Raw genomic sequence first — 27,717 nt, forward strand, 5'->3', positions numbered from 1 at the left:
TTGGTAAAATTCATGCATAGACTGACGTATGTTAAGTTTTAGACCGGAATTGTATATAACTAATTCCAGACCATGCGCTAGTAGATCAGAAAGCGGTTTTTAGCATTTTTGGATCCAATGAGATTGATTTCCTCCGAGATTTAGGACAGAATCTTCACTTCAACCTTCTGTTTTGAAGCATTTTCATGAATATTGGCTTTGTAGAGTCCAAGTTGATGTGACAATGAAGAGTCGGCAAGTAAGAACAAGCGATAAATCTAGCTTTCGTCTAGAATTGGCAAGCTTCTATTTTTTTAGACGACCTCAAATAAATCGGCCTTTTTGCTTGTGGAAGGCAGCTTAAAAATAGAGACCCACAAACTTTGTTTCAAGCGATATCTATTAGAGGTCATTGCCAACAATTGATCTGTAGAAAATATGAAAAAATTTAGAAAATTGTGTAATTGTTCTCACGAATTACTGATAAAGATTAGAGCTAAAATACTCAATAAGAGATAAATATATTTATTTTTTGGGTAAAACCCGGCCGGTTTATGATAACAAAAACCACAAGCCGGTATTGTGAATGAATGAGAAATTTTTATTTTTATTGACTTCTATACTTTCTCACATATATTGCTAATCATTCAGATTTATTGTGATTTTTGGCCTTTCATGGTCTTAGTATCTTTCATCATTCATCCTTTTTGGTCAAGCCTTCATCGAGGCATTCCAGTCTAATATTATTAACACGATAGTTAAGCAAGTTATGGCCATTTTTGTTAAATTAGGCATTACCCAGTGCATGAAGATCAGCATAACTGAACACGAGACTAAGATATCTTATGGACATGGAATGATGACAAAGGAAATGCAAAATGGAGGAGTAACGGATCCCACGCCGTCTACGGTAGGATTCGGATGAATAGCACAGATCGATTAATCAACCAAAAATCCTTCCTTCCTCAAATACTTTACAATAAAATAAATCATAATCAGCATCACTTTCTCTCAGTCAATGCAACATTGTTGTTCTTGTCACCACAGCTAATCTGCATTTAGAAAATACCACAATAATAAATATAAGCATTAAGCCACAATACACGAGAAAAACAAAAAAAAAATCTAAAAAGAAATGTTCTGAAGCTGTTTAGAGTCAATCCAAAATTATTCTCACAAGAATAACTTGCGGTCGGCAACTTCCTAATCTGCTGACTATAAAATCATCACCAAGTTCCATACAATTGATCAGTTTCACATTGAATTTCACATTGTAAACAGCTCAAGTCAGCATCAAGTCATGGCCGCCGATAAGAAGAATCTCCTTTTACTGTTCGAGAATCCAAGTGAGCCCGTCTTTACTCCAAAGGGCAAGGAGAATGCCGTCTTTCAAGTTCCCGACAAGTTTCTCGAAGAAAAGTACCAAAATATCGGAAGTGAAATTCAAAATCGATTCGGTGAGGAAGCTGAAAAGACAATTCATGTTCGGGATGCAGGAATACCCAACATTACGGTACCGGCACAGCTGGATAAGCAGGATAACTTCTCGCTGTTTATACCAAGACATAGGAAGCTGGCTAGTGCATTGACTGATGTGTTTTTGAGTAAGTAGTTGCTGGACATGCTGGATATATATCCAATAATCCATCAATTCCCTTTAAATCCCCAACAGAGGCCAAAGACATCGAGCAACTCCAAAGCTACGCCGTCTATGCACGTGATCGTGTTAATGCTCAACTGTTCAACTATGCCTTATCGGTGGCTATGCTTCATAGACCTGATACAAAGGATTTAAATTTGCCACTTTTTGTTGAAAGCTTTCCAAGCAAGTTCATTGACTCGAGAAGCTTCGGACGAGCACGTGAGGAAGCTAATGTCGTTCAACCTGGATCTCGTAGACCAATTGTCATTCCTAGAGATTATACGGCTTCGGATTTGGAGCCTGAGCATAGGTAAGTAGTTGGTTAAAAGGGGATGGATCAGTGCGTGGGAAGCTTTGTTGTGCCATGACACCTTGGAGTTAGAGTCACTCTTCCCTGGGGCAAGAGCTAGAGTTATCTGCGCACGGACTTGAGTCACTATGCCCTGGGGTAAAGTCAAGGTGGTAAGCCTTGACCGAAAATGCATGCAATATGCGGTTCATGACATTTCCGAACATATTGAAGGTGTCGTGGCGCACAGGTTGTTTACCACTGATTAAAACAAATTTTAAAATATTTTAATATTTATCTTCAATTAATTCACAGACTGTGGTACTTCCGTGAAGATTTAGGAGTAAGTATTGACATTTACAGACACATTAAGACCCAAACTTAATAATTTCCTTGCATTTACAGATCAATCTTCATCATTGGCATTGGTAAGTAAGCAAATTACAGTTTTCAATTCAAATCTAATCAAAATTCACTAATTTTACAGGCATTTGGTCTATCCATTTGAGTCAAGTGACATCAACATTGTCCGCAAGGACAGACGTGGCGAGTTGTTCTATTATATGCATCAACAGGTAATATGAATTGTATTAGGAATGATTTAGAGGCTCTTATTGAGTAACATTAAGGGCAAGCTTGCCTCAGAGAAGAGTGTCATAAGATCCAGATTAGAGTGACTCCAGCCTCAGGGCAGAATGACATTAGCTTCAAGGCAGAGTGACTCTAGTTGCATGACAGAGTGACTCTAGTCCTTGGGCAGTTTAGCTGTAGCTCTTGGGTAGAGTGACTCTTTCCCAAGGCCAGTGTGATTCTAGTCCCAGAGTAGAGTAACACTAGCTCCAATGCATGGTGATCCTAGCCCCCAGGATAAAGCCAATCGAGTCCGGGTGAATTTAGCCTCATTGCCAGAGCCTGATTCCATGAAATCCAGTCTCAAGATTGAGTCAAGACTCAAGACCCAATTCTTCAGCTTTTTACTAACAAATTCCGATTTTTTCTATCCTAGATCATCGCTCGCTACAACTTTGAACGTCTCTGCAACAATCTACCTCGTACAGTTCCACTGTCTGACTTAAGAGCACCTATTCCTGAAGGATATTTCCCAAAATTGGATTCACTAATTGCATCACGATCATGGCCAGGTTTGTATCTAATTTTGAATATTTTCGAGTTCACAGTCATGCATTAGAACTAGTTTGTGTCTAATTCCAATGGATTAATGTTTACTCAGGATGAGAATTAACTTAGGTGATGTCTAAAATCTTCTCCTTAAATCCACAGCACGTCAAACAAACTCAACCCTCAAGAGCCTTAATCGTGCACTCGATCAAGTCAATTTAGACATAACAGACTTGGAAAGATGGCGCGAAAGATTCTTGGAAGCGATTCATCAAAATTCCTACGTCGATGCACGCGGACAACGACGAGCTCTTGATGAACAGACCGGTATTGATGTCTTAGGTGACATGATGGAAGCCTCACTATTGACACCAAATACAAGCTATTATGGTGATCTTCACAACATGGGACACGTCCTTATATCCTATCAACATGACCCCGATCATCGTCATTTGGAATCATTCAGTGTCATGGGTGACTCAGCAACAGCCATGCGTGATCCAATCTTTTATCGATGGCATCAAGCTATTGACGATATGTTTGTTGAATATAAAATACGTCTACCACCATATACAGCACAACAGCTGTCATATCCTGGCATTACTGTTGCTAGTGTTGGAGTTCAACTTGACAATGGACGGTCGAATCAATTCCATACATTCTGGCAACAATCTGATATTAATTTATCAAAGGGTATGGACTTTGTGCCACGTGGTGATGTCTTTGCTAGGTATGTTGGGTATGAGGGGGGTAAGGGGGGTAAGAGGGGTCAGGAAAGGGTAGGACATGCAGTCTGATTGACTGTCTTAATGCCAATTTTGCATATTGACCAAAAACAGGATGTTACCCCACCCTGGGGTAGAGTCAAGGACATGTCCACCTTCCTGGACACCACCTCCACCTCCCTGACCAGCACTTCCATCAACTTCAACATTTTCTAATTCACAAACTCTTTCCAGATTCACTCACTTACAGCACATCCCATATACACTCAATATTCAAGTCAACAATGACTCTGGTGCACCAAAATTGGGTATGGTACGTGTCTTTATGTCACCAAGAGCTGATGAACGTAATCAACAAATGTTGTTCCGTGATCAACGTCGTACGATGATTGAATTGGATAAATTTGTTGCTAATTGTAAGTTTGTGTTGGTTTTTAGATTTAGATGGGTTCTGGCCAGTGCTGTGCAACCTTTTTGAGTGTTCCATGGCACTCCTTGGTGATTACCCACCGCAAGCCTTGGGGGTAAGCCACGGCACACCTTTATAGTAAGTCAGGGAACGCCTTGGTGTTAAGTTACGACCAAAACCACACAAAACATAGCATTTTAGTTTGTGGCATTAATGTGCCGAGACACACAGGTTGAACAGCACTGAGTTAGTCAATTAAGCATCTGGCACAATAGAGTTAAATCGCAGTGCCTCCAGCTCTTAAGGCAATTGGGCCCTTCAAGCATTCATATTAATGATTTTCAATTTGTTCCTAGTGCGTCCCGGCCAAAACACATTGAGACGTCGTTCAGTTGAGTCAACTGTCACAATTCCATACGAAAGAACATTCAGGAACTTGGATGCTCGTCCAACAAGTAAGTAGAATGCTTTATGGGTGCTCACGGGTTAGAAATTGCTGAAAATCCAATCCCAAGCCAGCTTGACTTAAGTCATTGGCCAAATTTGACTGAATTCGACCTCAGATCAGCATCTAGTCAGTCTGGAACTGGATTTTCTGCTCATTTCTCCTTCATATGCCTTCCCATTTGAATTACCACACTAACTTCACTTCAATCCCAAAAGGTACACAAGGTGAAGCACAATTCAACTTCTGCGGCTGTGGCTGGCCACACCATATGTTGATTCCAAAAGGAACAACTCAAGGCATACGTGCTGAATTATTCGTTATGGTCTCAAACTATGAACAAGATCGTGTCAATCAAGATTTGGGTGGAACATGCAGTGATGCAGCATCATATTGTGGTATTCGTGATCGTTTGTATCCAGACAGACGTCATATGGGCTTCCCATTCGATCGTCTTGGACGTCAAGGTGCTGATGTGCTTGCATCATTCTTAACACCAAACATGAGAACACAGGAAGTGATTATTGTTCATAATGATCGTGTTTCTGGTCCGGGAGGTCAATAAATTTGCAATAGATGCTGTCAATAATCACATATCCAGGACATACTTTATAATCCAAAAATTTTATTACTTTAAAAATTTCCATAAAAATAAATTTCACAATATTATAGAACAGAACAGTCAGGCTTATTAAATTTTCTTAACAAAAATGTTGATTCCAGTTGAGGGTGTCAGCAATAATCGGTTAACTAGGTATTGTAGTGGAACAGGTGTCTTAGATGTGTCCAGAGTGAATTCATAGTTTGTAAGGATTTTAGCTAAGGCTAGCTTGATTTCGACAATTGCGAATCGTTCACCAATGCAGACCTGTAATGAGAATTTGTAGTAAATTTAGGCATTTAAAAACAAAGGAAATGCATGTCTGCGCATCTAATATGCAAGAAATTCGAAACTGCGCTTCTAAAATTCAAGAAACGCAGGCCTGCGCATCTAGAACCACAAAAATGCAAATTTGCGCTTTAAAAATCCAGAAAATTTAGGTCAATATATCTGAAGCTCAGGAAAGACAAACTTGCGCGTCTAAAACCAATGAAATGCAAGTTTGCGCATATAAATTCTAGAAACAGCATATACATGCATCTAAAACGCAGGAAATGAGGACTTGCGCATCTAAAACCAAGAAAATGCAGGCTTGCGTATCTAATATGCAATAAACGCAGGTTTGAGCATCAAAAACATCAGAAAATGCCGGTTTGTGTATTCAAAATCTAGAAAATGCTGATTTACGCATCTCAAACCCAAGAAATGCAGGTTTACGCATTTAAACTCTAGAAAATGCAAATCTGCGCATTATAATCTCAGAAAATTCAGGCCTGCATTTCTAAAAACCATGAAATGCAGAATTGTGCATCTGGAACTAAGAAAATTCTAGTCTGCGGATCTAAAACTTAGTAAATATAGGTCTGCGCATCTTAATCCTAGAAAATGTAAGTCTGCGCATTTAAAAAGTATAAAATGCATGTCTGCGAACCCAAGTCAAAGGAAATCTAGTTCTGCGCATCCAAAACTTAAGAAATACAGACTTATGGTTCTTGATTATACCCTAATTCACAGAGCTTAAAGATTCATTCAACAACTAGTGTATCGGGTAGAAACCCAATGCGGATATATTCACACCGTCCCATAAAAAGTCTCGCGGGTAGGCCAAGCTTCGCTTGGCAAATGTTTGAGGAATCAGGCTCCAGCGGGTAGGCCAAGCTTCGCTTGGCAAATGTTTGAGGTAATTTTCATACAATGTTCAATGTTTCAAAAAATCATAGAAAACATTGATTTTGAAATTTTGTATGAAAACGAAAGTTTTTTGCTTTTTCTGAAGCAACGGCTGCACCTGCCATGCCCAAAATCTAATCAGCTCTTCTATAGAGCAATACGCATCGATTGCAAAAAACTAGAAGTCTCTACGATGTCTCGTTATTGAGATTTCTTGCTGATTAACTTGTTTGTTTGTTTGTTTGTTTGCTTGTTTGCTTGCTTACAGAAAGCGAATTTTTCGATTTTCTCAGCAATGCCTCAACCAATTTCAAATCTGTTTTTTGATTATGGTGAGGAATTCCAGGCACAAACTTTTTGCGATAGAACATAACTTGCCATTGTGCTTAGTTTGGCTGAAAAATCCAAAAACTGGTTTTTCAATCTGAACAAATTCAATACATTCACACGTGAAAACGGTGTGAATATAAAAAAACTCAATTTGACAACATGGCATTTCTACCCCACTCCCATCACCATCAATACATACCCTAGGTCCTTCACCAAACGGCAAAAACGAAAAATTATGTCTCTTGGCAACCTCCTCTGGTGCAAATCGATCTGGATTGTACTTATATGGATCTGGATAAATATCCGGATCAAAATGAATTCCATTTGCAGGAATTATAATGCCAGTTCCTTTTTCAATCACAATGTCAGTATTTGGAATCTTGTAATCACGTTTAGCAATTCGTCTGGTGCCGGAGGCTGGTGAGTGGATTCTTAGGGCCTCTGTGGGAGGAAGTAAAAGTAGATTTTTGGTTAGTGGTGTTGGAATATGGACTGGAATTCCAAATATGGACTGGTAAATGTCTCATACCCGAGCAGCACCAATTGGCTAATCGATCAAAAGTCCAAACCCAGGTCAACGTGGCTCTGACTTGGTTCCAGATTCGGATTAGTTCCGACAGATTCACCAGTTGGGTCCAGCACTTGACAAGCGTGACTCTGACGGATTTGAATCGAATCTAGCACCAAGTAAGAGCGATGCCTGCCTGGAGCCGGGTTTCTGACGATTCTGCCATAATTCCGGCATGTTGTCGGATTTTGAATCGATTGACCGACTTGTATGATTCAGGAAATCCAATCCCAAGCCAGCGTGCCTCTGACAGTTGCTTTAAATCCAGCATCAAGTCAGCGTCATGTCTGCCTGAGACCGGACTTTTTACCATTCTGACGTGAGTCTGACATGATGCCAGTTTTGTGATCGATTAACCGACTTGTGCTATTTTGGAACATCTAGTCAAGTTCCTGACCCAGACAGACATGACTCTGGCATTTGGATCCAATCCAAAAATGACAAGCCAGAGCCACACCTGACTTGGTTCCAATTCCTGATCAATAAAAGGTTGATCGATCTGTGCTGCATAGGTGCCTCACCTTTAACACACTGCTCAACATACTGCATATCAGCAACAGCTTCATACGTAAACTTGCCATCATGCTTCTCTAAGACCTTCCTCACCGACTCCCTTGCTATCTGCTGAATGTCAGGATTTTGTGCTAATTCATAGATACAAAAAGTCATTGTCGATGCACTCGTCTCATATCCAGCCAAAAAGAATACAAATGACTGTGCCAGTGCTTCATAGTAATTAAGTGTCGAGTCATTCATCATTTTGATCAAAAGTGACATAAAGTCATTCCGTTGGATGTTGTTTTCCTGACGGTACTTGATGTTCTGCTGAATGACACTCTCGAAAAATTGAACGACTTCCTTGTTGGACATGGTGACATGAAGCTTACGTGCTAGGTTTGGATAGGCACTAGTCAATGTCCGCTTCCAAAAGCTTATATCCCCAAAGTTCTTCTGTCCCATTTTGTACAGCTTTGAATGCTTGTCCTCAAGTGAATGACATTCGATGCCAAATGCAACCTCAGCAATCACATCCGTTGTGAATCTTGAGCATAAATCCTTCATTTCTACAGATTCACCGTGACTGGACTCGACGGCTATAGCATTGACCATTCGGTCCGCAACATCAACAATTATTGGAAACATCATCTTCATTTTACCACTTGTGAATGTTGGAGTGATCTTGTTCCTTAAACTTTTCCATTCTTCGTCCTCGACTGATGCAAGATGTGCTGACGTGGGGTCGTCTTCTTTATTGTAATACCTTAAATGGAAGTGCAATTTAATTTCTTATCAGAATGACTTTTAATTATTTTGTGCTGTTTATTAAGCATATGACTAATATTGACAGTTGTGGCTTCTTATCTATCATATGCGATTTACTTTTGAAGTGTCTGAAGTCAAGTAGAGTTAAATTGGGTTTTATTGATCGATGTTATGTAGGTCAAATCAAGTGGATTTGGCTGTAAGGTTTCTAGATGTCTAGGACTCTACAAATTCTCAAGACCGAGACCGAGTCCGAGATCGAGACATAAACCTAGACCGAGACCGGGACTATTTTCTTAGTCTAGATCTCGGTCTCGACATTGGGAATCTTTATTGGGTATACGGGTATGACGCACCAGACAGGTTGCCCACCACTGGTCTGAATCCAACAGAACAATCATGACCCACATTCCCTCAAGACTGCTTGATAGGTGTCTATTAAAATATTGACCGGCAAACATAAACAAAACATCAGAGAGACCAAAAGAGAACAGCTGATCAAGCTTGAAATTCTCTCGATTCTCATTCTCAGAATATTTGATAAACATTAATTATCATTAACGACTCAGCAGTTTTTTTTTTTTAAAACGACCGTTATATGTTTATTAGTGATTACATAAAATAGTTCAGACGATCTTTTTGTGGAATTTTAAATGGTGAAGGTCATTGACACAATTTTAGAACTATAAAATAACGATATAGTGAGAATGTGATATATTCCCGATTAACACAAGTCAGTTAATCGATCAAAAATTCGATGCTATGCTGACTGGACTCAGATTTGACATGAAGCCATTCCAGAGTCTCATCGACCCAGTGTCTGATTTAGGATCGATTAACTGACTTGTGCTTTTCAGGTAAATATGGATGACTGTGCTCATTTTTATGACAGATAATTAAATTGTACAATAAAGTGCTATCCGGGTGAAACCAATCAGCGATAATGATCCATTTCCGACAAGTGCTCGAAGTCAAGTCAATGAGATTTGAGTCGACTTTATTAGAGTTGAATCGATTCGAGCAGAGTCAAGTCAAGTCCAATCAAGTCAAGTTGATTCAAATAAAGTCAAGTAGAATTGAGTCAAGTTGAATCAAGTCAAGTCAAGTGTAATTGAATCAAGTTGAGTCAAATCAAGTCAAGTAGAATTGAGTCAAGTTGAGTCAAATTAAATCAGGCAGAATTGAGTCAAGTTGAGTCAAATCAAGTCAAGTAGAACTTCAATTCAAATTGAATAGAATTGATTTAACTCAAGTCGACTTCAATTGAGCCAACTTCGACCTCTGCTTCAAAATAATTACTAACTATTTCCTCCTAAACCATCATCATGACTTGCATAAATCACATAAAAATTCAAATTCTACTTACAATCCACGATTTGTGAACACATCAAAGTCTTTGACTAATATTGTCTTGATCAGATCCAAATTTGTGGCTATAGCTATCGGCATCACAGACACATAAACACCAACTAATGGACCTTTATCCTTTAATTTACTGTACATATCCTTAAAGAATGTCCCGGACGAGAAACTTTTTCCAATTCCACGTGAATTTCCATAGAAAAATTCAGGCTTAATGTGCGGGACATTCCGACGTTCCCAGTACGTGAATCGACGGTGCAGCAGGTAATAAGCAAATATCGAAAATCCAATTAAAAGACCAAGAATTTGAGTAACAAGGTCCATGTTTTGCGACTGATTTGTTTGAGATTTTTAAATTAACTGACTTGATGCTCAGATGAGAACTTTAAATGACTGAATATAAATGAGAGAATCATCACATTTGTGAGAGAATACCGGTTCCGTTATCTGAGCTGCGATGAGTTCAAAACAAACATTGACCTTGATTATTGTGATAAAAAATGTAAATATGACTGATTAAATGGAAGTGACAAGTTGTATTATTTATGAACAGCATGTATTATCAGTAGAATGACACAAGTTGGTTAATTGATGCAAAATTCGACACCAAGCTAGGTGTGACTTTGAATTAGTGCCAGATTTCAATTGAAGCAGTCATAAAGTCAGATACACGTCGGCTTGTCATGATCTCGGATTCATATCGAACCCATCACCAAGCTATGAGTTCCGTCATAGCTACACAAACCTGGCATGGACCCGGATATATGATCCATCAACTGATTTACGCCATTTGGATCCGTAGCATGAATTTTCGTGGCTAATGCCAATTTCTTCTGTGATCTTCCGTCTTTAGAGTATCAATAGCACAAGTACGATCGACTGGTTAATTGTAAGATATTGTCTGTACCACAGGTGTCCTATTGTAGATTTCTTTGTACAGGTTGGGTTCGGAGATAGCAAGTTGTAAGCCTACTATCCCTAGCTTGTTTGTGGGGAGATATCACGAGAAGGTACACACTTGACATTTGGTCAGTTTCGGAGTCAGACTTTGGCTTCCCCAATCCCTCTCAGGTGTGTCTGCGTCGTGCTACTAAATTTTACAATCCCACACTGTCATCAGAGAAATCGACCCAATAGCTGGCAAGACACAGATTTAGGAGTTTGTATGATGTCCGACACCCGGAAATTAAGATCCAAATGTCCCCAGAATTTTCTCAATCTGGAACTAGACAATGCCTAGAACTCAGCACATCGAGAATTTATAGTTAATTCTAAGTATCATAAACATTTAGACATGACTTTAGCTAAACAATAACAAGCACATGTTCTAAACATTTCTGCGAGGTCATTTACAGCACCTAAAACTACAAAACGTGCTTCAAACATGATTCTAAGCTTAATTGTTGTCCACCAACTAATCTAGTCTAATTATTTAATCAGTTGCTGTCAAAATGTCACCAAGATCAGTTCTAATCTTACTAATTTGTGCATCAAGCTTACTAATTTGCAGTGAAAGTGCAGCACTTGATGATGAGAAGCTTCCAAAAATAGACAGCACTGATAATTTGGAATTCAACACCAAAAATAGTGAAAATCTTCCCAGAAATCCACGTCAAGTCATCCACACTGACTATCCAATCGCTATATACAATGGAAAACTTTACATCCCTGAAAATTGGGCACTGCTGTTCAGATATGGATTTAAGTTTTTTGTAAAATTGCTGAAAATTATTGTGAAAAATCACCAAAGTCAACAGAATGTTGAGTATGAAGATTATGAGGATGCATCAACGACACCATTTCCAAGTAATGACTTTGTGGAAGATACGGCATTTGCGGCAACAGATGGTAATGAGATGGAAACGACTACTTTTGCAGTGTGAAGATGATGTTGTTGATATTTGTTATTAAATGCTGTAGATCTTTAGATGTTAGATTTTAAATAAAGACATGATTAGATTTGGGTTTAATTTGAGTCAATTTTAGCTTGGGTTATTTTCAGCTTGAAGGGGAAAGGGTAATCTTATTGAAGTCTAAATCTCAACAAGAGACAAGCAAACGATTCCTTTCCTCAATTTTTGGGTTTTATACACAAAATTGAGCTCCTTTGAAAATTCCCGAATAAATCCCTGACTGGCTAAGCAACTGAATTGAGTTGCTCGTTTTCTTAGACATAGACGGTCCGGATTAAGTGGCAGACAATTCAGCAATAAAACAAGATTTAGGCGTCATCTGAATAGACTCATCTGTGAGGTGATGCTAAAATACGGTCGATTAGTCATAGTCTGTTGAACTCAGTAAAGGTGTGCTTGATAGAAACATGGGAACATAAGGTCGGAAAATAATGTCCTGGGGTCAGCGTGACTTTGCGTTTGAATAGAATTAGTGACATCTGGATCCACACTAGAGTCACATTGAAGAAACAGAAAAATGATAGAAATGAGAATTAGTTCCGTACTATTGACTCATGTTCTGTGATTTAAATACTTCAGCAGCATACTCGATAGTTACGAAAGCGGGACTAAGACTGTTATCGAGGCTGAGCCCGAGACTGCAAGTTGTGATTCTCATTATGATTACATTACTAGATTCCAAGAACTTCACGATCATATACAGCAGAAACAAACGTTTTTAGCAAGAATTAAATGCATTTAGACTCAAATTTAACTTACATTTTAGATTTTTATTAATCCACGTACATACATGCTTACTATGACTTAATCATTAATTCTACAAAATTTAATTAATTAACAATCTTAAAAATACTGATTTTCGTTGAGATTCATCTCCTGATGTCCATCCGACACATCCCCCAAACTCCCACCTAACTTCCTTGTCGTATCTACATGATGAACCTTCCTGACATGCTTTTTCAGCACATCCGACATCTTAAATGCCTTTCCACATCCAATTTCTGTACATACAAATGGCCTTAAATCACTGTGGGTTGTCATGTGACGATCCAAATGTCTAGCTTGAAGGAACTTCATTCCACATTTTGTACATTGATAATTTCTTATGTCTTGATGACGGAGCATGTGATAGTTGAGCTTTTTCTTAGAATCTAGTGTTTTACCGCACAGGTAGCAAATGCATGTTGATGATTCGGCATGTGAGTAGGTACTGGAATTGGAAAAAGATTGAGTTTTAGGTAGTTATTAAGAGGTTGAGGGTTGATTTGAATAGGACAAGTCGATTAATTGATCAAAAGTTGGGAACTAGGCTAGAGTGACTAAAGCTTGATGTCCGGATTCGGTTTGAATTTGACACCAGACAAGCGTGACTCTGAGTTGGTCTCAGATTCGGATCAAACTCAGCCTCAAGCTGATGTAAATCGGTCTTGGTGTCGGATTTGGTTTGAATGCTGTACTAGGCCGGTGTGGCTACGAGTTAGACCCAGATTTATTTCAAACTCGACTTGAGGGAGGTGTAGATCCACCTTGGTACCGGATTCGGTTTAATTCAGTTCAAATCGAGATTTTAAGCCAATTTAGTGCCGGATTTGCTGCTTCAAGCCTCCAGGCATCATGTCAGAGTCATGTCAACACCATATTATCATCATGTTAGAGTCATGTAAGCTTATTTCCAAATTATGGACCCAATTAACCGACTTGTGCTGCTCAAAATATTAAAATGCTCAAAATTAACGTAAAATCGACCAGAAACTTGCAAAAAATGATCAAAAATGGACCAAAAATTCCCTAAAATTGCCTCAAATCAAATTAGATACTCACATATGATGCTTATACTTCTCCTCACTGAGGAACTTCCTCTGACATGCTGCACACTGATATGGAAAATTCTCCTCTCTCGCACGCTTCCGATGCACCTCAACATGATATTTTAATGATTTTAAAAATACAAATTTCTTTGGACAAATATCGCAGCTGTAAATCTTATCAAGTTCCTTCTCGTGCATTAAGATCATATGACGCTCATATCTATATTTACTTCCATTAAATTCAAGTTCACAATATTGACATTTTTCAATCATTTCCTCACCTTTTTGTGCCTCACACGGCACATCCAATTCAGGTATTTTATTGAATATTCCATTCCGATTCTCATGGACTCGAATGATGTGTCGACTAAGATGTACTTCCGTTCGGAACCGATCATTGCACTGACTACACTCGAACCTTAAGTCCGATGAGTGGAACCGCTTATAATGACGATTAAGGTTGTGTCGCATTGTGAATGTTTTGTCACACAAGTTGCATGGATAACAGCCGGACATGAAGCTTGACTCATTCTCAGCTGGAATTGCTGGAGATTTCGTTTTATGGGTTATGGTCAAGTGACGTTCCAGGAGGGTCCGATTGTTGAAGTTCTTGCCGCACAAGTCACACAAAATTGACTCATGCTTTTGTGGATTCTGCGGCATATCCTCAACTTGACTTTCAACTTTATGGATTTTTGGCGTTGAATTGTTGTGCTGCTTTTCGACGTGCGTCCTCATCCTGATCTCACTTTTGAACCTGCACGTGCACATCTCGCAGGCATATGGGAAGCTTGGATCGTGGTACCGCTGCATGTGACGCTTAACATTCGACTTGTGGGCCAGCTGCAGTCCACAAAGGTTGCAGCATGCTTCACCAAATTTAGGTGCTGGCTTTTCAGGCTGGATGTCACCGTGGATCTTCCGGATGTGCCGTTTGACATTTGTTGAGTATGTAAATGTTAAGGTACAGTGTGGACATTTGAATCGGTTTGTATCTTCAGGCTTTATGTCCAATATAGCTTCTGGGTAGTAGTCCATGTCCTCATCGTCATTCGTCTGTGACTCATCACTGTCCTCATGATATCCATAATTATTGGTCTCATCTTCCAGCCACAGTTCATGATTAAATGGATCCTTTTCAACTTTTATGCGGACTGGCTCGACTGTCGGTTGGAATTGACTTGACTTTAAGTGCTGTTCAGTTTGGATGCTTTTTTCGCGTAGGTCGACGGCATCGAAGATGATATTTATGCAGGATGTGCAGGCAGTCTTTGGTAGATTGTCGGAAATTTCGATACGAATCGGACAAATGATTGAAATCATGTCGGCAATGATTCTGCCATTTTTGAGGGTAAATACGGATGTTAGGATGTTGGACTGGTTGGAACAGAGTCGGCAGATTGTGTCCATGGCTGGGTATGGAACTGCTGATTTTTTTGTGAATTTTTGTGAATTTTTTGTCAATTTTTGTCAATTTTTTGATGAATTTTTCACTTTTTTTGGCAGTTCCTTTACAAATTGTCACGAATGTCACTGTAAGTTCTTTTCAGATCCTCTAAAAATCCACCATCTCCCTAAATTCCTTTACAACTTCACAAGATATTTCACTGAGACTTCCTGAAAATTTTTGTAGCTTTCTACCATAATCCGATTAATAACACAGCTTAAAAAAGTATTCAAATTTTAAAAAGCCGTTAGGAAAATTTACATTATTTTGTCAACAAAATCAGCTGTTCCTAAATAAAATAGAAGTAAACATTGAAAAAAAATGAATATTTTGAAAATATCATCAAGAAAATACGCGACGCAATTTTTCGTACCAAAACATCAGTCAATAAAGCCTGAGGATGTGGAAGCAATTCAAAGATTCCTGTTTGATAAGCCAAAGATTCTTGTTGTGACGGGTGCTGGAATATCGACAGAGTCTGGTGAGTTGATGGAATTTTGGAATTGGAGTCAAGTTCCAAGTTCTGATTCTGGATTGAATCTACAATTTGGTAGCTTAAGTACAGAGCATTTGACTGTAGTTCCAATAAAGTAGCAATCAAGGTCAAACTACAAATTAAGGAGCTATTTTTAGGATTTAGTAATCAATTTTTGATATTTTAGGAATTCCTGATTATCGATCCGAAGGTGTTGGACTGTATCAACGTTCGAATCATAAACCAGTACAAGTAAGTCATGTCTGTAAGGCATATGAAGTAGAAATGGCCAAAAATCAGGCTCCAGACCGGCATGACTTTAGATTGGGGCTAAATTTGATTCAATCCAGCTCTAAACATGAGTTAAATCATCCTGGTTCTCATTATTGACCATTTCTACGCATCATGCTATCCAGGATGTCAAATGACAATTCTCAAGTAGCACACCCAATTCAACATGTCAATTATCAATCTCAGATTCGGACCCCAAAGTCCTTCCAACTCTGATCTGATGATCATAAGCTGTTCCATCACCAAACTCATCTCATTCCTTTCTCCTATTTTCAGTACCCAGAATTCATTCGATCACACGAACTTCGGAAGCGATATTGGGCTAGAAATTTCATAGGATGGCCGAGATTCAGCAGTGTTGAGCCAAATTTGACACATAAAAAATTAGCCGAAATGGAAAAAGACTCAAAACTTCTTCATATTGTGACACAAAATGTTGATAATCTTCTCCTCAGGCTGGCAGGAACTGTTCTGAGCTGCATGGTGATTGGAAAATTTTTGGGTCATTATTTGTGCCTTAAATGACGTGGAAAAGGCTGAATCTCAAATTATTGTGAGTAACTTGAATCCTGGTCAAGGCCAGGTCGAGGCTGACAATCAAGGCATGCTGCTATGGTTGCCTATTTGGCCCGTAATTCCCAAACATCCCCAACATTAACAATTCCTCTCTCTTAATCTACAGGCAATGGCTACAAAGTGATATGCATAGGACACAATGGAAAGGATAGATGTGGATATTCAATTCCTCGACATGATTTTCAACAAATTTTAGAATCATTTAATCAGGAACTAAGGGAAAAGGCAGACACATTTCGTGCTCAAAGCTTTCGACGCACGGTGATGTTGAGATATCTAATGAGGATATTAATAAGTTTTATCTTCCACAATGGTGAGTATTTTTGGTGGTTTTTTGGAAAGGAAGGGGTGGATGTTCTGCTTCTTGACTCTTTCTTGCCTCCTTTGTTCCTTTAGCACCTCTCTTTTGTGAATCTCCGCCATGTACTCTACTTCCTCCTTTATGGTTTCTAGTCTCTCTACTGCTCTATATCACTCTCTCACCATATACTCTTCCCTACACCCTATACCCACCTCTACCTACCTCTACCTACCTCTCCACCTCTGACTTACTTCCTTGTCAAGTTCACGTCCTTAAACTGGTTCTTATCTTCATCTTCTGATAACAAAATATTGAATGCAGAGTTGACAGGACTACATCATTCTGGACCCCATGTGCCTACAAAGTCTAACAACAGAGTCCAATTGGAGTCCAGCAAGACCGATTCCATAAATCATCCCAATCAGAGTTGCAAAATCAGGTGCCTGCTACAGGCACAGGCAACAGATCATGTCCAGTATTTGCCTGTGAACAGGCAACGCATTCAGATTGCAACTCTGCTCCCAACTTCTGTTGGATATCCTTCCACAACATCATAATAATCCAACAATTTCTCTATTTTTCAGCCCCCAATGCTTAGGCGACCTTAAACCAAACATCGTATTCTTTGGTGACAATATTCCAATGAGTAGGATCGAGGACGTTGTGAGGCTTATCATCAATTCTGATGGAATTCTTGTGCTTGGATCAAGTCTTCAAGTGTTTAGTGGATATAGGATAATTTTACAGGCAAAGGAACTTGGACTTCCAGTTGCAATTGTGAATATTGGAACAACAAGAGCTGATCATTTGGCTTTTTTGAAGATTCAGTTTAAATGCAGTGATATAATGAAGGAACTATGAGATTGATAATTTTTAGATAACTGAATATTAATGTTAATTAATCAAATTATATCCATAGATGCTTGAAAGTTTTTAAAATGTATCATAATGAGTTACAAAAATTAACGGTCATTTAAAATTCAAATCTCAAATTCTCAAAACCTCTTTAACTCCAACACATCAAACTATTTGTAAACAAAAACTTTTTGCTCCATTTCCAGTTCCATCAATAAAAGATTTTTTTCTCAATCAGCATCAATACTCGATCCATAAATGGAGAATCTCTGCCGATTGTGCTCCTCACAGTCACCAACATCAACGTCAGTATTTAGCATTAAGAATGGTCGCTTACTCCTTGATATGATAACAATAATATGTCCTGTAAAGATTGACATTTCTGACAATTTACCAAAGACAATTTGCAGTCTGTGCCTGAGGATTGTGCTGGATGCTGTAGATTTAAGGGAACGAAGTATTTTGAGTGATTTAAGCTTAAGGACACGTGGACTTGGTGGTAAATTTGTGGATGTATCGAGGACAATTGATAGTTATAGGAATCAGGATGAAGGAAGTTCCAAAAGGCACCTGGATGACCACAAACCACGAAAAAGTCAAGAAAATTCAAATTTTTCAATTCCAACAGATCCAATAAAAATTGAGGAGGAAAAGTTCGGTCCAAATGTGATAAATTTTGTGGAAGAAAGTCAGACGAGCCACGAAGACTACCAGAACTATGACAATGACCAAAGCTACCACGAAATGGAAAAAGACTCAGAACTTCACAAATTGAGCCAATCCTTGAAAGCTTCACAAAGGCTGGCAGTAACTGTTACGACTCAAGATGCGAAAACTGCAACTGTGAATAAAGTCATTAGCCATCAATCACGAGCTGAACGAGAAAATTAAGCAATATTTCCGTAAACCACTTCAAAAAGGTGGTAAATGGAAGTGCCACATATGTCAAAAGGAATATGCAGGACATTTGAATAATATGAAGGAACATCTGTCAATAATTCATAAAGATATCGCACAAATGCTTGGATTGACGATGAAAGTGAGAGCAAGGAACAGAGAAAAAGTCAGCAGTGATGTTAAGTCAGACAATTCTGGTGATGGAAACTTCTCGGATTATGCTTTACACAATTCTAATTAGAAGAGTTTGAGTCATATAAGAAAGAATGGAAACTACTTATGGATCTTCAGTCCGTTCGGTCGTTTGTTCTTTTAGTTCAGCCTTCGAACTTCGGTCTTCGGCTTTTCGATCGTCCGATTATTCGGCTGTTCAGTCGCTGTTCGGTGTTCGGTGGTTCCATCGTTGATCTTCATACTTCGGACTTACGGATCATTCTAGTAACGTTCAGTCGTTTGATCGTTCGGTCTTCTGACTTCTGGCTTCGATCGTTCGGCTTATGCAATCTGCTCGTTCGGTCGTTGGATATCCTCCCCGTTCATACTTCCACCAATTTATCTCTTATTTCAGCCCCCAATGCCTAGGCGACCTAAAACCCAACATCGTATTTTTTGGTGACAATATTCCAATGAGTAGGATCGAGGACGTTGTGAGGCTAATCATCAATTCTGATGGAATTCTGGTGCTTGGATCAAGTCTTCAAGTGTTTAGTGGATATAGGATAATTTTACAGGCAAAAGAACTTGGTCTACCAGTTGCAATTGTGAATATTGGAACAACAAGAGCTGATCATTTGGCTGATTTAAAGATTAGTGTTAAATGTAGTGATATAATGAAGGAACTATGAGATTGATGATTTGAAGAGTAACTGAATATTATCGTTCTAAGTAATTCGGTCCATCAGTGGTCTTTCCAATCGTTCGAACAAATGACAAATCTTCAACAAAAATTAGTTGTCATTCCATCATTCAATTTTGACGGTTCTTACAAATTATAATCCTTTTTATTGGTTCTTAAGTCATTACATCCATGTTCGACTCAAATAAATAAATAATAAATACAAATATTGTATATACGAATAGTCTCAGTGAAAATTAATCATAATGAATTGGAAAATCTGTTCAAATATTAATACAATATGCTGTCATTCAGAAACATTGCCTGTTCATTTCAAAAAGCCTCTGTCTACTGCCAGCTGTCCACTGTAAGTTGCCTCAATTTGATCCAGAATTTACAATCGAATTTGGAACTTTCCAGCCTTTGTAATATACTTAACACCTGAAAAAATCAGAAAATTCCTCAAAAATCCAGCCATATCATCCATATCAAGCCATCCATACCTTTAAAAGGCTTATACTTAACATCACCATACATATCAAGTCGATTGACTTTAAGTCCCGACACAGCAAGTTGTGAGATCGTAAATTGGACATTAATTGATGGCATTGACTCAATTGTACATCCTTGCATGGTCGTGACACTTCCGCGGATATTCGGCAGCTTCTGGACATCAATTTTGCCGACATCCCAATTAAGGATCTTTGTGTTCTGATCAAAGACATACTTCCCTTGTGTAGTCACAAGACTGCAATTTACGACACTTTTTGGAAATAAAACTTCAATTTTGACACTTTCGAGTGTCCGTCCAAGTGTCGTCTTTGGTCCAACAGTTATGTCCAATTTGCCTTGTTCACCACTTTTAAGGTGAATATTTTGTCGGACATAAATTGGAATTGGGACTGTTTGGGATGTGACATGATAGGACATAAGCCTGAATGAGTCTCAATTGGCCGAAGTGGCATCTACCTTGTCAGTGTCTGCAAATCAATCACCACTCGTTCTGTATCCCATCTTTTGTACCTTACACATGGATGGAATGACACATCATCCAATATTCTTGGATTTATAAAGGATAGACTCAAGTCAGGCATTCCACTAAGCTTAATCAGGCACTGAATCTCGCCAGATATTTCAGCAAATATTGTTGCACCTGATCTGTCAATTATTGCATCAACTTCCTCAATTACGTCAAAATATGCTTCATTATTTGTGTACTTGACACCTGACTTACGCCACGGAATAGCTGATAAGGAACCGACTGGCAATGTGTCACTAAAATTTGTCTTTCCAGTCACTGAATTTGCAATTGATCGGAGAATATTTGGTGGCTTAATCAGCTCTTTAAGGACATTTGATTCTGTGGCTAATGGAAATCCATTGTCAAGCATCTCGTCCAACAGTTCATAGATTACTACGTAATTTTCCTTAATTATTGTCTCATTGCATTCACTAAAGTAGTCAATAAATGTGTCAACGACACGATGCAGGAATTCTAGGACAAAAAGTGGTGAAATTTCTGATTTGCAGACACTGACAAGGTAGATGCCACTTCGGCCAATTGAGACTAGATTTGTAGATTGGAATGATGTTGGAATTACTGGAATGACGTCCTGGAAAGATTGAAAAGGTTTTGGGGGATTTGGATTAGTATGTTTGAAATTTAGGTAGAAGTCAATTATAAGGAACTGGATTTTGGGTTGTTCTTGGATGACATTAGGTGATCCAGGATGATCTTGGATAATTTTGGATAACCCTGGATGATAATTAATGACCCTGGATGTTCCAAGATGAATATAGATGGCTCTAAATGATCTTTTATGATCCTAGATGGTTCTCGATGATCCCAAATGATTCTCGGTGACCCCAAATAATCCTCGATAACCCCAGGAAACACTGAATAACCCCAAATGAGTCTGGATAAACCAGGGTGACCTCGAATGATCTTAGATAATTTTGAATGGTTCAAGTTAATCCCAGATTGATTTTAGCTTGTTTTAAATGATCTTGGATAAATTCGAACGACCTCAGATAACCTCAGATGATCCCAGATGACCACGGATGATCATCGATTATCCTAGATGAATCTGAATGATCTCAAATAATCCTGGATGTATTTTAGATAATTTTAGATAATTTTGGATATAATCGAATGATCTTGGATGAAATCAGGTGATACCGGGTGAACCCTTAATAATTTTGGATGGCCTCAGATGATTCCAGATGGTACCGAATTGATCCTAGATTCCAGATGATTCCGGATAACACCAAATGACCAAGTTTAATCCCAGATAACCAATTCCTTCAATATATCCTTGAATCAATCCCTTAGACATGTTCAAGAATAATTCGGAATCATCTGGTATCATTTGGGTTCATCTGAGATCATCACGGGATATTCTGGAGTCATTCTGGTTCATGCTGTGTCATTTCGGGTCATCCTGGGTCATTTGGGATCATCATGTATGGATAGATTACCCAGTATCATTCAGAATACCAGACATCAAATCAATACTGATCAAAAATAACATATTTTAATGTCCAACAATTCAAAAACACAATTGAAAATGAAAATCATCTCAAAATTCAACAGCCTTTATCACCTCATCTCCCCACTCCTACTCTAATCTACAACCGCATTCATCCTTATCGATCCAATTAAAAAATTCCATTTTTTTTGCATATTTTTTTATCAATTTTTCTTTTCACTTACATTTGAGACTTTTAATTTGTCTAAGAAATAATCACAGATGCTTTTTGAAATGACACTCCTCCAATGTTTCTCTAAGAAGACATCACCTTGTGTATTAATAATGAACAGACTTTCCATGATTATAATCTAATTTTCACTGAGATCTAATTGATAAAAAATATAATGTATTTTTATTGTATAGTAAAATTTGTTTTGTTGTCGTATATAGTCGTGCAATCTGGAAGTAGAGGAGACTTGGGAACCTTTGTAAATTTGAATTTTAAATGACCGTTAAAGTTGAATGACGTCTCAGATGCATATAAGGAGCTTAGGCTCTAACAAAAGGGTTTTGGATCTGACTGGATTGCTGGATCTGTCACACCTGTCATCTTCAGAGTCATACCAGCCCTAATGCAAGCCTTTAGATCCAGGTCCGAATCAGATTCGGACCAACCGACTTAAGCATCGATTCCTTTAAATAAATCCAACACAAATCCATTAAATACACCAAAAAAAATTCAGCATTTATTTATATCAATAAATTAAACCATCCCCAAATCCCACATCCTTTACATCTGCACATCATTCATAGCCTGCGCAATCGTAGGCTGCACATGCTGCACTTCCGTTGGATTTGTTCCTTTTATCATCTGTCTCTTAATCTTATTTCTAAACAAATTCTTAAATATTGTTGCTATTTGTGCATTAGCATCTGTTTGTAGTCCCAGTGCCTCCTTTATCATGTCCAAAAAGTGATCGACTGTCTTTAAAATTATTGTTTTTGTACTCGTGTCGTCGCTTTGATTGTCTTTTGTGTATTCCTTTTTGGTTCCGTGTCCCCACTTTACGTGATTGTAGAGGAAGTCCTCGTCGAATAGGGATAGGAGGATGGCGTAGACTTTGCCATTTTCTGGTGATTGTCGCGATCCGTGTGGGATGACTTTCCAATAAGAAACCTAAAATTGGGAAGGATTTGTTAGAATTTTGGATGTAAAGGGGAAATCCAGTACGATGCAGTGCAAGGTACAGTGCAAAGTGCAGCACGGGGTACAGCACGGGGTACAGCACAGGGTAATACACAGTGCGGTACACAGTGCGGAACACAGTGCGGAACACAGTGCGGAACACAGTGCGGAACACAGTGCGGAACACAGTGCGGAACACAGTGCGGAACACAGTGCGGAACACAGTGCGGAACACAGTGTGATGGCTATCCTCACTGCCTATTAGTTAAAGCTACATACCAAATAGTCCCTCAGTTCCTTAGACAGTGATATGTCCTCAACAAACTTCTCAAACTCCGGCACTGTGGATATCTTGTTCATCAAAAAGCTTCCTCGTTTTATTTCAGGTGGTGGTGGTTGTGGCTGTCGATGATGTCGCTGTGGCTGTCGATGCTGTTGATGTGGCTCAATTATTTCATCTTGTGGACTATGCAGCAGATGTTCAACCTTAATGAGCCTTTTATGGAATGTCTTCATAACACTTTTAAGTTCCGCTATGTCAGTCATTGAGTCAATATCCTCCTCAATAGTACGTTTTAAGTAGTGCTTCTGCATCTTTGCTGGTGGTTCATAGTCGACAATGTCATGGTTTATGGACACATCATAGTTCATGTAGCCTGAATTGTCGTCGTCCTCATTGTCTTCGTACTCGTGAAAGTCCTCGTGGCTGACTAAGCTCTGGTCGATGAAATTAATCAGGTTTGCTTCCTTTTCAAGCTTTACTGGATTTTCATCATAATCATTTGATGACTTTTTGGAATTTTGTGAATCTTGTCCACTCAGCCGACGTCGTAGGTCTTGATCCGTGACTATACTCTTCTCGCGCAGCTCTACAGCTTCCGTTATGATCCTCAGACACAAGCTGCATATTCTTTTTGGTAAATCATCGGAAATGCCAATTTTAATTGGACAAATTGTTGTTATTAAATCAGCAATAAGCTTGTCATTTTTGGAATCAAATATTGATGTTGTTGAGCGTGAACGCGATGAACATAATCGACATGTTCCATCCATTTATGATATTGAAGATTTTTAAGGATTAATTTTTTAAAAATAATTTGATTTTGAGATTTTTTTTGTTTTTGTTTATAAATATTGGAAATTGAGTGAATTTAGAGAGGTTGTTTGAGGGATGGAAAGTGGTTTGAAATTGATTTGACCGTTATTTTTATGAAGGAATTCAAATGATTTTAGAATACTTACTTTGTTGATCTCCAAAATACATGTCCGCTTTTAGGTACCTTATTGGTCATTTTGTATCATAAGAAAAGTCTTTACCTGTAACAGAATAGAGGTTCATGGTCTTTATCAGATGCTGACCTAACCAAATCGACATTCTGCTTAAAATTGATAGAAATCAGCTGTCATGGTGCCATCATGTTGTCTTATTGTGAATTCAGCGACTTAGCAGAACCTTAAAAAACGGCTTAAGCTGTTCAGATAAGCAAGCTCTTTCGCTGGCAGCAAAGCATCTTAGTCTTTAGCATGATATATTGAGAATGATTAAGACAGTTTGATAGCTTCTATCTTGGGCCTCCTCCGTAGGCCGCTTAGGGGTTTTGATCATGGCCAAGGTATTGCTTCAACAAATTTAATTCAATATAATCAGTAAGTGGACATTGACATTTTACATCATTTTAAAGACACAAGTCATTTTATTTCATAAATTAAGGATGACAAAAAATGCAGACATAAAATTCATTAAATTATCTTAAAACTACAAATTGGTTTGGTTTGTTAAGTATGAGTTAAGGATTGACTGTTAAGAGCCTCCCACAGGCAGGGATGGTAGAGATTGACTTCCAAGAATTAAGGTCAAAAGTTAATCTTCTCAAAATCTTTATCCTCAAATTGTAAATTGTACCTGATCAATCTTAATCCTTAAATCTACTTAGAGATCAACAGGGACCGTCCACTTATTACGTCACGCTTTTTGGAGAAGGGTTACTTGGGGTCCTGACTTAATATGTCCTGTAATATAGAAGCTTGTACGTACTCCTGAAGGGCTTTGGTTCAAACAATCAATTTTCACGTTACCTAATAAGTGGATGGACCCCAAAATGGAATGTTTCCAAAAAAAGTCTTTAAGAACCTCCAATAAATCCATTTTCATACCCTTGATCCTCATCTCTTCCCACCTCATCTCCATTCTCCTTATCTTTATTCCCACTATTCACACTTTTACTCAAAGTTGACAGCGTCAAGTTGTCCTCAGCATCCTCATCATCATCACTTCCCTTCCCCTTCTCAATCTTCAATCCATCAATGATTCCACGATGTCCTTTCTTATACTTTTCAGTCTGAATTTTATGAATCACCCTCAAATGTCGCTTATAATTTGACATACTTTCGTTGTTGACTGACTGCTCGAAAGTCTTGTCACGTCCAATTTTTTCACACAGCAGGCATCGATATGTGAATGTTCTGTGAGGATCCTCGCCAATGACTACGACATATTTTGTGAATCTTTTGTTCAGCGGTTGCCAAAAGTATTTTTGAGTTAAGTCTCCTGACTCGGCAAAGTCTCTTTCGACTTCTTCTAATATTCTCTTCTTTTTGGGATTTATGGATTCGACTTTGTATTTTAGGGCGATTGTGTCGTCTACGGATTCTGTAAAGGATGGAGAGAAAAATGGATATTGTTAATTAGGAATTGATGGTTATTGAGATTAAGATGCTTAAGATGCTTAGTGAGTGAAGTGACGGATAATCCGAACAGCCGGATAATCTGTTAATCGATCAAAAATCCGAATTCTAATCGATCAATATTTTGAACAGTCGGATATTCTGTTAATCGATTACTAATCCGAACAGTCAGGTAATCTGCTTGTTGGTTAATAATCCGAACAGTCGGATAATCTGTAAATTGATCAAGAATCCGTACAGCCGAATGATTTGCTAATCGATCAAAAGTTTGAACATTCGGATGATTCGGATGATTAGCATAATCAATTAATAATCTGAAAAACCGGATAATCTGCTAATCGATCATTATTCCGAACAGCCGGATTATCTGCTAATCGATCCTTATTCCGAACAGCCGGATAATCGATCAAAAATCCGACTCGCTAGGCTAATGTGACTCTGGCTAAGAGAAGGATCCGGATTAGAATCTGGCTGATCCAATATCAAGTGGTCTCATGTCTATCTTTAGTTACTACCCCATCAAACCCTTGTAAATCCCTAAGAATCATGGAACCTACCCTAAGGATCATCAAAGCAACCCCTAAAAGTCATCAAAAAATACCATTTAAATATTTTTTCATAATTTAATTAAATTAAATACTTTTTATTATCCTTAATATAATTCTGTTCATGTACATACATAATCAAATGACTCTACTCATCCGACCCATCATGAATACAGTCAATAAATCCAAGTGACGTAACATTCTGTACAATGAGACCACTATTGATATTCTCTTTCTTTATATCGCCCAGACTTATTTGTTTCTCACTGTCATCATTCACATAGTCACCCTGTTCAAGTCTCTTTAATGTCTCACCTGAATGGATATTACGTATATGACGTCGCATATTTGATGAATTTGTAAATGACAGTCCACAGACAGCACAGCACATTGAGTCTGTCGTGTACGATGACTTTGGCTTTCTAACTTGATGTGGCTTTGGATCGTCCTCGCTGTGGACCTGCTTAATGTGACGACGGACATTTGTTGGGAATGTAAAGGTTGCTGTACACATTGGACATTTGTAACGTCCACCGCCGCGATTTTCGTACTTTTTAGACTTTTTCCATGGTGGCTCGTAGGGTGTCATGTGCTTGTAATTTGATGTCGATTCCGAAAAATTGTCGGAATTTGAATTGTCCTTGTCAAAATCTCTAATTTCTGGTGCTGACTTCCTTAATCTTCTGGAACTTTTGTCCATTTCCTTTTCAACTTCCTTCTCATTTTCCGATTCCGACTCAAAAAATGTCGTACTGTAAAATGGATCCATATCCTGATTAATCCTTATCATTTCAGGCGTTTCCATTGCCAAACTATTACTTCTAAATTTCAAGTCACTCTTGACACTTCGTTCTCTCAGTGATATTGAGTCCAATACAAGCTTCAGGCATGATTTACAGATACTTTTTGGTAGCTCATCGGATGCATCAATTTTTATCGGACATATGATAAGAATCATGTCTGATAAGAGACGATCCATTTGGAATGAAAAGATTGATGTTAGGTGGGTTGACTTTTGGGAACATAGACGGCATATTTTGTCCATTTTGGAGGGTTTTGTGGGGTGTTGGTTGGGTAGTGATGAAGAAGCTTAGATGTGGGAGGTGTGATGATGATTTTGGGGTTTGGGGGTTGATGAGGGGTTGGATATTGAGGTGATTTGGGCTCTTAGAAGTCGATTGTTGACTCTATTGTGGATTGACGTGTTGGATGTTGTAGATTGGTGTCTAATTGAGTCTATATTGATGTTTAGGCTGATCTAGACTATGATTGAGTCAAATATTGATAAATTGCTGGTTATCAGTCCCAAATTTGTCAATTTAAATCTTGATTTTGATAAATTACAGCCTATAGATGCTTATTAGAGTTTATAGCACCTTAATACACCTTATGGAAACTTACTGTAGCTTATATCAGCTTAATACACCTTATAGTTGCTTAGAGTAGCCTATAGTAGCTTATTGTAGCTTATTATAGCTGAAAGTAGCTTATTTCAGCCTTATAGTACCCTATTGTACCTTATACCTGCTT

General features: G+C 38.4%; 5 protein-coding genes and 1 long non-coding RNA gene across 6 annotated transcripts; 2 read left to right on the forward strand and 4 right to left on the reverse strand.

Moving 5' to 3' along the window:
* The first annotated feature begins 1,231 nt into the window (after positions 1 to 1,231).
* On the forward strand, positions 1,232 to 5,287 carry LOC139090401 (phenoloxidase 2-like). Its single transcript, XM_070640183.1, has 10 exons — positions 1,232 to 1,583; positions 1,652 to 1,931; positions 2,226 to 2,253; positions 2,316 to 2,338; positions 2,398 to 2,485; positions 2,917 to 3,052; positions 3,192 to 3,759; positions 3,989 to 4,170; positions 4,520 to 4,618; positions 4,827 to 5,287. The coding sequence occupies exons 1-10, from the start codon at positions 1,280 to 1,282 to the stop codon at positions 5,171 to 5,173; spliced, it is 2,055 nt and encodes a 684-aa protein (XP_070496284.1). The 5' UTR covers positions 1,232 to 1,279; the 3' UTR covers positions 5,174 to 5,287.
* Positions 5,214 to 10,248, reverse strand: LOC139090573 (probable cytochrome P450 6a20). Its single transcript, XM_070640331.1, has 4 exons — positions 9,907 to 10,248; positions 7,799 to 8,538; positions 6,909 to 7,150; positions 5,214 to 5,476 (listed from the first exon to the last, which is right to left on the reverse strand). Exons 1-4 carry the CDS (start codon positions 10,224 to 10,226, stop codon positions 5,300 to 5,302), a joined length of 1,479 nt encoding a protein of 492 aa, XP_070496432.1. The 5' UTR covers positions 10,227 to 10,248; the 3' UTR covers positions 5,214 to 5,299.
* A 2,334-nt stretch (positions 10,249 to 12,582) lies between these two features.
* On the reverse strand, positions 12,583 to 27,572 carry LOC139089776 (uncharacterized). Its single transcript, XM_070639384.1, has 4 exons — positions 26,503 to 27,572; positions 25,084 to 25,607; positions 13,637 to 15,090; positions 12,583 to 13,025 (listed from the first exon to the last, which is right to left on the reverse strand). Exons 1-4 carry the CDS (start codon positions 27,230 to 27,232, stop codon positions 12,659 to 12,661), a joined length of 3,075 nt encoding a protein of 1,024 aa, XP_070495485.1. The 5' UTR covers positions 27,233 to 27,572; the 3' UTR covers positions 12,583 to 12,658.
* Positions 16,308 to 19,162, forward strand: LOC139091011 (uncharacterized). Its single transcript, XR_011544474.1, has 3 exons — positions 16,308 to 16,319; positions 16,519 to 16,725; positions 19,034 to 19,162. It is a non-coding gene; the product is annotated as an uncharacterized lncRNA (long non-coding RNA).
* LOC139090987 (AP-3 complex subunit mu-1-like) lies at positions 19,688 to 22,218 on the reverse strand. Its single transcript, XM_070640909.1, has 4 exons — positions 22,014 to 22,218; positions 20,293 to 20,913; positions 19,804 to 20,242; positions 19,688 to 19,741 (listed from the first exon to the last, which is right to left on the reverse strand). Exons 1-4 carry the CDS (start codon positions 22,128 to 22,130, stop codon positions 19,695 to 19,697), a joined length of 1,224 nt encoding a protein of 407 aa, XP_070497010.1. The 5' UTR covers positions 22,131 to 22,218; the 3' UTR covers positions 19,688 to 19,694.
* LOC139090674 (uncharacterized) lies at positions 22,508 to 24,082 on the reverse strand. Its single transcript, XM_070640477.1, has 2 exons — positions 23,237 to 24,082; positions 22,508 to 22,948 (listed from the first exon to the last, which is right to left on the reverse strand). Exons 1-2 carry the CDS (start codon positions 24,008 to 24,010, stop codon positions 22,562 to 22,564), a joined length of 1,161 nt encoding a protein of 386 aa, XP_070496578.1. The 5' UTR covers positions 24,011 to 24,082; the 3' UTR covers positions 22,508 to 22,561.
* Positions 27,573 to 27,717: the final 145 nt, after the last annotated feature.

The sequence above is a fragment of the Chironomus tepperi genome, unplaced genomic scaffold (genome assembly GCF_022539635.2).
Source record: "Chironomus tepperi strain 1889 unplaced genomic scaffold, CSIRO-AGI_Ctep_v1 contig_13, whole genome shotgun sequence".
NCBI lineage: Eukaryota > Metazoa > Arthropoda > Insecta > Diptera > Chironomidae > Chironomus > Chironomus tepperi.

Bases quoted from the DNA above. Each gene is read 5' to 3' on its own strand.
- LOC139090401 (XM_070640183.1), top strand. From the start codon at position 1,280: ATGGCCGCCGATAAGAAGAATCTCCTTTTACTGTTCGAGAATCCAAGT. The intron at 1,932-2,225 runs GTAAGTAGTTGG...ATTAATTCACAG, and splicing joins GATTTGGAGCCTGAGCATAG to ACTGTGGTACTTCCGTGAAG. The intron at 3,053-3,191 runs GTTTGTATCTAA...TTAAATCCACAG, and splicing joins TGCATCACGATCATGGCCAG to CACGTCAAACAAACTCAACC.
- LOC139090573 (XM_070640331.1), bottom strand. From the start codon at position 10,226: ATGGACCTTGTTACTCAAATTCTTGGTCTTTTAATTGGATTTTCGATA. The intron at 8,539-9,906 runs GTAAGTAGAATT...CTTCCATTTAAG, and splicing joins GTGTTCACAAATCGTGGATT to GTATTACAATAAAGAAGACG. The intron at 5,477-6,908 runs GTATGTATTGAT...TTCTCATTACAG, and splicing joins CGTTTGGTGAAGGACCTAGG to GTCTGCATTGGTGAACGATT.
- LOC139090987 (XM_070640909.1), bottom strand. From the start codon at position 22,130: ATGGAAAGTCTGTTCATTATTAATACACAAGGTGATGTCTTCTTAGAG. The intron at 20,243-20,292 runs ATTGATTTGCAG...GCCAATTGAGAC, and splicing joins GGGATACAGAACGAGTGGTG to TCATTCAGGCTTATGTCCTA. The intron at 19,742-19,803 runs GTATGGATGGCT...TGATTTTTTCAG, and splicing joins TAAGTATAAGCCTTTTAAAG to GTGTTAAGTATATTACAAAG.
- LOC139090674 (XM_070640477.1), bottom strand. From the start codon at position 24,010: ATGGATGGAACATGTCGATTATGTTCATCGCGTTCACGCTCAACAACA. The intron at 22,949-23,236 runs GTATGTAGCTTT...TCCCAATTTTAG, and splicing joins AGGAACTGAGGGACTATTTG to GTTTCTTATTGGAAAGTCAT.
- LOC139089776 (XM_070639384.1), bottom strand. From the start codon at position 27,232: ATGGACAAAATATGCCGTCTATGTTCCCAAAAGTCAACCCACCTAACA. The intron at 25,608-26,502 runs GTGAGACATTAA...CATCCTTTACAG, and splicing joins TATACGTAATATCCATTCAG to AATCCGTAGACGACACAATC. The intron at 13,026-13,636 runs GTGAGTATCTAA...TTCCAATTCCAG, and splicing joins GAGAAGTATAAGCATCATAT to TACCTACTCACATGCCGAAT.